Source organism: Barbatula barbatula (genome assembly GCF_947034865.1).
Source record: "Barbatula barbatula genome assembly, chromosome: 21".
Classification (NCBI taxonomy): domain Eukaryota; kingdom Metazoa; phylum Chordata; class Actinopteri; order Cypriniformes; family Nemacheilidae; genus Barbatula; species Barbatula barbatula.
The window spans coordinates 9,736,131-9,748,162 of NC_136784.1; the positions used below are offsets into that span (position 1 = coordinate 9,736,131).

At 36.3% G+C, this 12,032-nt stretch overlaps 1 protein-coding gene across 1 annotated transcript in view; it reads left to right on the plus strand.

Moving 5' to 3' along the window:
* LOC306910494 (adhesion G protein-coupled receptor B2-like) overlaps positions 1 to 12,032 on the plus strand; it is a gene marked incomplete at its 5' end in the record, with an annotated part of 104,953 nt that overhangs the window by 72,237 nt on the left and 20,684 nt on the right. The window contains 3 exons of the mRNA XM_079485071.1: positions 752 to 837; positions 7,545 to 7,716; positions 10,739 to 10,831. Of these exons, the coding sequence (XP_079341197.1) occupies positions 752 to 837; positions 7,545 to 7,716; positions 10,739 to 10,831 (351 nt within the window). The remainder of the gene's footprint in view (positions 1 to 751; positions 838 to 7,544; positions 7,717 to 10,738; positions 10,832 to 12,032) is intronic.

Sequence of the window (12,032 nt, forward strand, 5' to 3'; positions counted from 1 at the left end):
TGTGTTTATACAGAAGTGCAGGACGGATGCATTAAACAACACCAATTCATCCACTACCGTTGCAATATGGTACTTTTTATGTAGAAAATAAGTTTGTTGGTATAATGTTCAAGTGCCTACATTTTTGAGTGTTTATACTGTCAAATATTTACGAACTAGATGTAGTTCAAAAGGCTAAAACTCATGTAAAATATTTGACAACATCTTTATATTTTGATTGTAATAGAAACATTGTGTCTTAATTTGTTTATTTTTTTAGACTACAGTTTTCAGAAATATGGTTTTTAAGCAATAAGCTATGTAAGCCGTTGTCGCATGGGACGGTGATATGCTTCTTAAAGGGATTGTTCACCCAAAAATGTAAATGCTTTTATCATTTACTCATCCTCATGTCATTTCAAACCTGTATGACTTTCTTTTATCAGCAAAACACTAAAGAAGAAATTTTGAAGAATGTTGGTGACCAAACAACACCGTCCCCAATTGACTTCCAATATATGGACACAAAACCACTGAAACGTTTCTCAAAACATCTTCTTAGGTGTTCCACATAAAAAGAGTCAGGTTTTGAACGACATGAGGGTGAATACATGATGACGGATTTTTTATTATTTCATTTTTCTTAGTCTTTACTGGCTTCATCATATTGGTCTAAGCTGGTCTTTTCAGAATTGAACTGACAGCATGTAACATCTTTATTTTGTGCCTACTGCTAGCCTTGTCTAACACAGCTACTGTCTCTTTCTCACAGGTCAACATGCTAATTGGAATAGTGGTATTCAACAAGCTCATGTCTAGAGATGGCATTTCAGACAAGTCCAAAAAGCAAAGAGCGGGGTAAGTTAGGGTCAAAATGATGCCTATATCATAACCATCTTCCTTTGGATATGGACCAAGGCACTCATTTACCGCTGTCCTATTGAACGTTTTAAAATGTGCTGTCAAAATGTAGTACGACCGGTATAAATTACTAAACGTACACTCCCGCATCCACTAAAAGTTGAAAAACATTGCGCTGAAAGCCAAGATATGACAGCTTCATTAATGGACATATTGATTTGCTGGCCCGCTAACTCCAAGCTAGTTCTCTGATAGCTCTGTCATTAGCTAAGTGTGGATTCATTGTTCATGTAACTACACATACTGACAGGATCAAGGAGTCCTTGTGCTTTTAAAATGCTTGTTCTGATATGCCTTTGTTTGATTGGACCCAAAGCTGAGTGGTACATTAAACACTTGTGTTAATGATTGGACTGTCACATCCCTCACCTCGAACCACGCTGAACCATTAAATACTCCATTCCGCTGCACGGATCTTCTGCCTGTAACCTTCAAAAGCATTCCAGCAGAAATATACCGGCCCACCCTTTTTAATGCCACACCACAATTTACATTTCTAAACAAAGATAAGTGTTAAATTGAGCTCACACATCAGTATTGTTGAATTGAGCTCACATATCAGTATTGTAAAGGAGTCTCCGGTGATCATATACCGAAGGCATTCAGAGCCGGAATAGCTTCAGTGCGCAAAGTGCATCTAAGTTAGTGCTTCTGAGGGTTAATAGCCTTTCTATTGTGCTCTATAAATGCGGTGTGAAAATGTGGTATTGCTGGGTGGACCACCATCCAGATGTCTTGGCAGGAAAGTGCAGGTCCTGCTAATTGAATGAGGAGCTAATCAGAGATCTGAGCTAATCCAATAACTGGATATTTGTAATCCCTCCAGGCAAGAGTACATTGTGCAGTGTTGCCCTAATTGATTTGTCTTTTTTCCGCTTTTCTGTTTCTGTAATGTTTTCGTGCCAGGGAGATCAATGCATTTTGGGAGCTGCAATGGCAAACTATGGATTATTTTCAAGCTAGTAGCTTTTATGCAAAGATTTTCCACCTTTTACATTTAATCCCATTCGTTTTCATATTCACAACCTGTTTCTGTCTTTCACATATGCAAGGATGTGAACTGGAAAAGAGGATAAGGGGACCCGCGATGTAAGGAGATAGAAATAGCTCATTCTAGGGTGATAAAAACATAACGCGTCATTGTGTAAGCTCTTCCTATAAAGCTATGTATATTATATAGCATTTCTATCAATAGATAATCCCAAAATATACGCAATGGCCCTTTTTAAGGAAAAGTTCATCCAAAAATTTTATTTCTGTCATCATTGTCTCACCTCTTTTCATTTTATGACATCCGCAGAACATAAAATAAGATATTTTGAAAAAACATTTTAAAAAAGGAATTCATGTTGAAGTAACCGGATAGCACAGGCACCCATTTTTTTATATTGCATGGACACAGAACCAAAGTAAATGGGTGCCGTCATTATTTGGTTAACAACATTCTCCTAAATATCTTCTTTTGTGTTCTGTGGAAGAAAGAAAGTCATTCACGTTTGGAATAACAAGATGGTGAGTCAATGATGACAGAATTTTCATTTTTGGCTTTAACAGAGATCGTCTGACTGTGTATTATCTATTTGTATATTAAGTATTTGCCACAGAACTAAGCAATTTGATGCCAAATTGAATGAAATATTTGTCATTTATTTTAATAGGAATGTCAGACCACTCTCTTGTGTGTGTTGACCAATCACACAAGTATTTCTGAGAGTCTTGTGAGCTTTGGTTTATAGTTCTTGCTGAGGCTCATATGTATTGCTAGGGTTTTGTACTAAACCCCTAAATCCTTACTATTTCTCCATATATCCACCCACACACACACAGACTTAATTTTACATTTTCATGCGGCTTTTAAGGTTGCATACTTTATATGTAAGCATCTACAGGTCCATTTTGCTGTAATAAGCTGTTTCCGCTCTTAGCCGCTGACCCTGCGTGGCTCTCATTTCCATTCGTCTGATGTTCCGAGCACATTCTCCAAGTCCGTGACACAAGACTTTCTTTTGTTTCTTTTGCGGTCTTAATCAGCCGTCAACCTTTCAAAACACACACAAAGGGATTATTGAAATTGAGACAAAATGCTTTGATTTACAATGGCTTAATAATGCATGAGCCACCTGAGTTTGCAGCCAAGCGTAGAATATCTCATCAGTGAGTTAGTTAAACAGCTGGAGCGCCGAACAGATGGATTTCATTCAACCATTAGATCCAGAAAGGTGACGTGTATCATTTTTCTGATATTCAAATCTCACTTAAACCTTTCCTTAAAGGGACAGTTCACCAAGAAAAAAGACTCTGTCATCATGTTTTAATGTCTTTGTGCTGATGAATATAGAGAAAGATATTTGGAAGATTGCTTGTAAACAAAGAATAATTGCCCACCATTGTCTACCATAGTAGAAAAAATTCCTTCATACATTTCTTTGTTCTCACAATGAAGATATGTTGAAGAGTCTAGAAAGCAAACAGTCCTGTGGTACTTTTCCAAGCATTCTTTCTAATATATATTCTCTTTGATCATCAGAAAAAAAAATTATACAGATTTGGAACAACTTGAGGGTGAGTAAATGATTACAGAATGAATTTTGTTAAATTTGGTTTATTCTGTGTTAGAATAATAGAAAGTGTGATATTATAAATCCAACATATTGCTTACAAACTTAAAAACTTTCTGCAATTAGAGTACATTTAAAGTAATGTTGGATGCATAAGCCTGAACAGAAACTTTCTTTGCAGGCAACATAGTTTTATACTGCAGCAACTTTTACAATAAACCTTCATCCATAGCAGCTTTACAAAAAATGCTGCCTTACAACACCAGTGGTTGAGAAAAAGGGACTGTAGCGAGAAAAACGTGATCTAGAAAGAAGAAATATAAACAATTCTTCAAAATATGTACCTTTATGTGGCTACAAAAGACAGACAAACATGTTCTAAATATGAAAAGTAGAAACAAACAGGTAATAATGTTAGGTAGGTTGACAATTGTTTTGTTTGGGGTCCTGGGACTCCATGCCAGTTTCCTTTTTGGATTAGAAATGTATTGCTTCAGCTTTAAATTGTTAGCGTGCTGGTTACACCCCAGACATCCCTTTATTTATAAAGCTGAAGGGGATCGCAGCAGGGTTCATTAAAAACCGAACTTCCTGCTTAATGACCCGAGGGATCCCACCCTGATTTGCTTTCTTACAATGCTTACACAAATGTCGGGAGGTCGCGGCCAGCATCAGGTGTGCGATGCTGTGCATTTGTCCTGTTAACTGCAGAATAGCTCCTAAGCGACTCTGCCTACACATACACATGCACACATGCTCCAGTAAACTAGGTTGGTCTTTGCAGCTCCCATCTGCCTCATGTGTTTATTGTTAATGATCTGTAGTCGCATTCTGCTTGATCTCTCCATTTTCTCATCGTCTCTCTCTCTCTCTCTGTTACTTCCATACTGTGATGTTCATTACAAATCACTTTCTCTGTTCTCATTGCTGCTGTCATTGCTGATGCTGATCTCTTGGAATTATTTTAACTTTGTATTTCTCTCTTTTTTTCACTCTCCCCTTTCTTGTGGTCTTGTTTTGTTTGGCCTTTTCAAACACTTCCACTTGCAATCCCCTCAAATCTGCTACAAATCTTTAACCTTTGTGGTGTTTGCGTGTGTGATTGTGTGAATATGGGTGCATATGGTTTTATGTAACATTCCTGCCCATCTTCCCTGATTCTGCCTCATGTGTGTGTGTGCACCATCTATCTCTTTCTCATATGTCTGTTTGTTGTGTGTGTGTTGTGTGTGTGTGTGTATTGGGTCCTGAAGCCCGCCGCTGGAAGCACGTAGCAGGCTGCTCCTGAAATGCTCCAAGTGTGGAGTGATCTCCAGTACCGCCCTGTCCAGCTCTACAGCCAGCAGCGCCATGTTAGTCTCATTCCATATTCTCTCTTCGTCTCCCTTTTTCTCTCTCCATCTCTTTCTTGTCTTTTTTTTCTCTCTAGAGTCCAAAACTGACAGTAAGAAACAAAATTCTTTGAAGAGCCGCTCTGCTGCCTGCACACCCCAAACTAAGCCTCTCAGTTATTTTATTTACATACTATGCTGATTAATCGCATATATATTACTATTTATTTTGAAAAGTGGCAAATGGAAGATAGACATTACATTATTGTAATGATAAATTGTATAAATAGACTGTAAATGATGGGTTAACATGTTTTCTCAATGTGTTGTTTTATTTTAATATAATAAAAAAGTCTATCACCGGCCTACAGTCCACAGCAATCCACTTTTCTCTTAAATGAAATATGGGTTCGGTCTTTGGCCATTATACGGCATCTGTTTTTTAACATCTCGTACTTAATATATGATTTGCGCACTGTTTTAAGACACCATGAACAGGCTGACAGGTAGTTAAACTTCTAAAAAACGAATCTTGAGACCCCTACATGTCTTCAATTTTATTACAGTACGTCTAGCTGTTTTTTAACTTTGTGCATGGGTCAGATAGCACTGAGCCGACTGTAGTCTCTCAAAAACATGAACGTGGTCCTGGCCAAAGGATATTATAGTTTAGTCAAACTCAATTCTAATGAAAAACATTTCTGTTTATTGAAATAAAAATATATTAGACTAAATATGAAAAATAACTTATTCTACAGTAGAATTTACTTACAGATCATGTTTTTAATAAAAAAAATAAATTATGTAATTAATTAAATAAAGGTGTTTTGAGAGCACTATCAAAATGGGAAGTACACACACACAAGCATGTAGAGGTGTGCTCTTTGAAGAACCAAAGAACCGGAGAGTGAAATAAGTGCCACCTCTGGTTCTTTTGGCTTTAAGAAAACTGGACTAATCTCTGTTGTTTGCCAGAGGGAGTCATGTTATTAAAATGATGATAAAATGATTGAGATCCCTCTCTGTTTCTGTCTTTTTGTTTGTTTTCTTGTTCATCATTTCATTATTGCTTCCTGCATTTCTCTGGAAATATGCATATGTGGTACCATAGGTTTTCAAAATTACCAAAATTGTAAAGGACTCTAATTGAACTTTGGGAGGATCATGTTTACATAATCCCATCAATCACAGTGCTGAAGAACAACTGTTTACCTGAAATCCTTCTTCATCCCAACCCCACCATTTCTTTCATAGTTTTGTTGAGCGTGGACATGCTTGAACCCTTTACAACTAGCAGGTCAACCCTCCCTACCCGTTTTCCTGCATTGTTCATATATTATTAAGAATGTTGTATATTCTTATATATTATATGAGCACGAGATCTCATGTTTGAAATAGCATAGGAGCGAGTCTCTCTTTTTCTCACTCATTGCTGATGTCCGTCTCACGTCAGTCACATGCAGGAGACTGAGTCAGTGCAGCGTGAACATGTTAAATTGATGCCCAGCTGTGGGAAGCGCTTGCTTGACTAAGCTCAGACGGGCACCTCTTTTCTGGACACCTGATATTTACCTAAAACACGCTCTGCGTGATGCGGAACGAAAACACTCCTTAAGGATTAGCAACTTGTTGAAAATGCAGTCGGCCGTTTTGGTAGAAGTATTTTCCATTATGAATAGAACATATTTCTCTTAAAACCAAAGTGCTTCAAGATAATGAGTGCCTGTACAATAAATCTAAGTATATTTTTACATTTGTTCTGTACTGAATTCCATGGTGCCATAATACTACTCTTGAGTTATAGTTCGCACTGTCAATTATTTTTAAGATTCTGTTATAGCGGATATACCTACACAATGTTTGCTTCTGAATTCAGTCTTTTGACTGTCAAGATTAAAATGAGTGTGTTTCTACTTTCTTGAGTCCAAATGAAGAGTTTGGTTCCAAAATAAGATACATTTCAAAAATCATAATAACATGTTTTATTGTGTTAGCTGTATTGTTTGAGTTATTATGGCTCAAATCAAAACAAACCAATGCAGTTTGATTGATATTAATTGGACTGCACAATAAAAACGGAGTTATCTCATTTTGGAACCAAACTCTTCCAATTTACCTACATTATTTAATATCAAGAGCAAAGAGTGACTCGAAATGACATCCATGTGTCTTTTTTAATAAATCAAGTCAAATATCTCAGCACTAGTGGATATTTGACTAGTGGATATGTGGGTTTCATTTGTGATTTCACAGACTTAGTTCACTTCTTTTTCTTCTTTGTTGAACTGTGAACTCTTATTATGTAAAGTCAAATAACTGCAGCTTTGTGATTTAAAATCACTCATGAAAAAAATATAGATTAGACAATAAATCGATTTTTTTCTTGGATAAATCAAAAAGTGGCATTTTGAAAGAATCGTCTGAGAGAAAACTGGTAACCATGGCAACGACTGTGGTTAAATACAGTTTTTTCTTACATTTGTTCCGTTCAATTGTTTTCTGTTGCAACATAACTGCTTTAGTGACACAGCTGGTTCTTACCGATATGATGAATTTTGTAATGATTACGCTGCATTGATACTCAGTTACACGCCTGTGGTGCAGTGCTTTTTTTCAAATCTCATCAAATCTTCCCATAGCTCGACTGTAATAGTTATAACAGCTGATATGAATATGTTGTTATTGCAGGTGAATTGAATGTTGCCCCTTGATGTTTGGAGGATGAACTGCATCTTGTTCTATATTATTTTCACAGGGCATCTTTATGGAGCTCTTGTGTGGTTCTCCCCCTGTTGGCTCTTACGTGGATGTCAGCAGTGCTGGCCATCACAGACCGTCGCTCCACCCTGTTTCAGGTTCTCTTCGCCGTCTTTGACTCAGTCCAAGGCTTTGTTATCATCACCGTCCACTGCGCCATGCGCCGAGAGGTGAGTAGGGTTACGTACACGACTGGAACACAATGAAAACAGCAATCATAGCTACAAATAGTCCCTGATCTTCAGAAACTATTATTATTATGAATTATTAACAATAATTATTAATTGTAATGAAGAGTGACTTATAATTATGATTTATGTCAAAAAATTTAAATCAAGATTTCAGTAAGACAGCACAGCAGTGATATGTTTAAACTTAGGAAAGTATCAGTGGTAGTTGGTATTCATATTTATTTTCTATTTTTGGGGGGTCTTTTTAGCATATGTACATTTTTATTATTATTTATATTTATATGACCATAAATAGATTTATTAATGTATATTTATTGTTATTTATTCTTACTGTTATATTTTACTTTTCAGTTTTTACCAGTCCTACAATGTGCCAAAATGTAATTAACATAAATAAAATAATGGATAAAAAAAGTATTTGTGGTTTTGCAAATAGCTTTAATAATAAATGGTAATGCTGTGTGTGTGCGTGTGTGAGTGTAAAACAATAGAACTGAATAAAAGAAAGACTTAAACTGCTTTAATGTCTGTTAAAACACACCTCAGCTTTTAAGTTGTGGCCAACTTCCATGGCCCATTTAGGAATAACACTAAACTCAAACTAATGATGCGATCATTGTTTTAAAATAGGGTACGCAACATTAATGTAATAATTGCCTGTTAAGATCGGCCATAAATAAATCAACTGATGGATCAAACAGATTGTAGTGCAGGCCGCCCACAGTGCAGCCTTACCCAAAATGCAGCAGCATAATGTTTCAACTCTGTAAAACTTGGCTGGCTTTCATGTATCGAATAAATAAGAATGTGCCGCTGGAGTTCGAAGAGAGAGAGGAGAAATCAGTTCTAAATCACTAAGCCATATATGTTAAATCAATATCACAAAACCAAAGGATTAGAGTAAAATAAATCCTGGTATTATTTATTTTAGTAAATATATGAAAATCCTTGCCAGGGATTGGATGTAATCCCTAATAGTTTTTGCAAAACAAGAGAGCAGAGTGTGGTCTGTGCAAGAGATCCTTATGCTTTATACATGCTTTTGATGTCTGAATTAAATACGCAGTGATCCAACTATGGAAAAGCAACTATCATGATTATATAAAGAGTGTATAGTGGACTTTGGAAGAGAAGAAATAATTGTGTTGTTCATAAGGACATAAGCGCTGTGTATCCATCTCATATATGTGCTGCTTTGACTCAATAGGCAATCATCTATAAACAGGTAAAATTCTGTAGAGCAGTTTGTCCCTTTAGGGCTATTGTAGTAACCCTCGGTGTATGTAGATTGAAATAGTTCATTCTAAGGTAAAAAAATAACACTTCATTACGTAATCTTTATACACCTCTGAAGACATAGTTAGGTGTATTATGTTGCATATAGATCATCCGAAAATGTACACATGGGACCTTTTAATATGTTACAGGTGCATCCAGAAAATCTATGAAATTCTTAGTCATCATTTGTTATTTTTATTGTTGGCAGAAAGTGCTCTCATCTTTCTACTTAGGAAGACACAGTGCTTTCACTCTGTCATTCTCTAGGCGTTATAATTGTAAATGTGTATGCAAATGAGTTGCTAAGGCTACCCTGTCATCCTGGGAAACGGCCTATCAAGTTTTTTTGACGAAAGGGAGTGTACTCCTCTCTTCTGTTATGTTGCAGTGTCTCTGCGGTTATGTAAGCCACATCCTGAATGAATTCAAACAGGCTCCGCAATGTTTGTCATGCAGGAAGATAAACTAATATCTACGTTTTATGAGAAATCTTATACAGGGACCTCTGTAGATTATTGCATTAAACTGATAGATTGTCCTGAGTGTGAGGAATCGTCTATCTTTAAGTTATTTGCTGTCATTATTAAGCTTTGTAAATCACCACCCATCCGCATTTTAATAAAGTCACACAGATTTAAATTATATAATGTTACGGTTAATAATTACACTTGCATAATGACATATGTGTTGTCTGCGCCTACCCAGAGAATATGTGATGATGTTACAGTGTTTGTTTGGTTGTTGATGTTTTGTTTATTTTTGTCATGTGGCGTAAAATATCGAAACATCATAAAAAAAAGAACAATTTACTTGTAAAATGAAGATAATTGATTTGAAATAATTGGAAGAAAATATAGATATTGAGCGGGTATATAGATTGGCGTATTTGAACAGTGCTTAAAATGGCAGTGGTGTAGAGAAAAAAGACTTAATTCAAGACACTATATTCTTTAAAAACAAGTGTTAATAGCTTCTAAAATATTATACCATTTTAAAGTGTTTTTATCAAAATTATTTTAGTTTACTTAAATTCTAACTTTGAAAACGTTACGGTTCATTATAATCAAATAAAATATTGACCTACAAATTATTGAAAATACTCAACTGAAGGAAAATTTGAAATATTGCCTCAAAAATGAACTATAGTAAGTTTAAAGCAGTAAAGCTATAATAATAAACAGATAATAAAACAAAAATAACACAACAATTCATTAACTTATAACCAATAAGTTGGTGATGACAAAAGCATATACCAAAAGTTTTACTAAAATTACCACAAAAACTTAAAATCTAAAAATAAAAGCTTAATATATTAATAAAACTAAAATCAAAACCATAATAACTGTGTTTTATATGAGGAGTGTATTTGCAATAAGCATTTTTGTTTTAGTTTTTATTGTGTTACTTAGCAGATTTGTTCTTTGTAATTGTTACTTAATCAAAACAACCTAACTGCAGTTTGATTGATATTAATTGGAATGCACAAAAAAACATGTTTTGGGATTTTTTAATCTGTTTTTGGAAATGAACTCTTCATAGGTTTAGGCTTCTTGGTTATCTTGTCATTAAGTATGTGCATATTGAAAAAGTTTATTCAAAAGATTAAAGACCATGATTTCGCAGTCCATGATTTTTCGATATAACTGTTGCCAGATCATACATTGGCCTATCTGTATATACCATAACTCTGACCCAGCATTGTATCCCATAATTCCCTCCTCAGGTGCAGGATGCAGTGCGCTGCAGGATGGGTGGCTGCAAAGATGACAGCGAAAACTCTCCAGACTCCTGCAAGAACGGCCAGGTGCAGATCATGGTGAATAGCATTCCATTTCATCTCATCACATATGGGGCTCTGAGAGGATGGCCTTCTCTTTTCTTAAACAGCATGGCCTGTTGGGTGATACAATTTGTAATAGGCTTCTCGTGTTCTTTAACAGCAGGTGGCTTACTAAATATTTGTGAAAATTGTACATCAGGATATAATCCTGCGCTGGTTACCGTCTGCATCCTATCTTCTTTGCGGGATGCTTTTAATTTTATACCAATCAGAGAAAAGCCATACAATTTGATTTAATGTGGAAACACAAAAAACTTTATATAACAAGATTTTGGAAATAGGGACACAGTCTCTTTAAAATATTTCAGATATTTGAATTAGTTGTGAATATTCTTATAGGTAATGGTATTCTGTCCATTTTTAGATATCAGAAACGAGATCAGCACCTTATGAAAGGGAATGACCTTATAAAACGTACAAATATGGTTTCTAAGCCCCTTACACACTGCCTTACAGTGATTTATTCATGTCAAATATAAGACTTGCATGTAACCATGGTAACCACAGCGCGAAGTCTCCGCCAGTGTGTGAATCGGTTTGGATGAGAGGGATCACCAGCCCAGCAGGTCCACTCCACCTTTTCTCTCCTCACCTTCTATTTTTTTATCTCGTTCTCAACCCACCTCAGAGGTGTCCTCACAGGCCGAGCCTCTACAGTCAGGAACAGTGTGGCTCACTCCAATATTCACCTTCTTGCTGCCAAGGCTGCCACCAAACATGCCCCGCACACCCTCCTCTAGCCTTGGCCAATCACAGTCATGGATACAGTCATAACCACAACCACCTTCTCAATCACAACCACGCCTATCCACTCAACTGCAACCACGTTCTCAACCAAAACCACATGCATACCCTCGAGAAGAACCACATCCATTCAATCCACCAGAACCACGTCCATAATCTCAACCCCGGCCACATCCACAGCCAGAACTTCATCCTGGATCAAAACCAAACATGCGTACGTCTCTACGATTGAAGCAGAAGCGTGATTGTGCGTGTTTGCTTTAGAGTTAGTGCTGTCAGAGTTTATCTCATAGATATAAATAACTAGATGCCGAATTAGCAACTGTTTTTATGGGCTGCTATACATAGGTCGTCAGCCATATTACAACAGTGCGAGCTGGTCTGTTTTGGCCAGTATGCTGGTCTGTTTTGGCAACTATTGATGCAGGTTTTT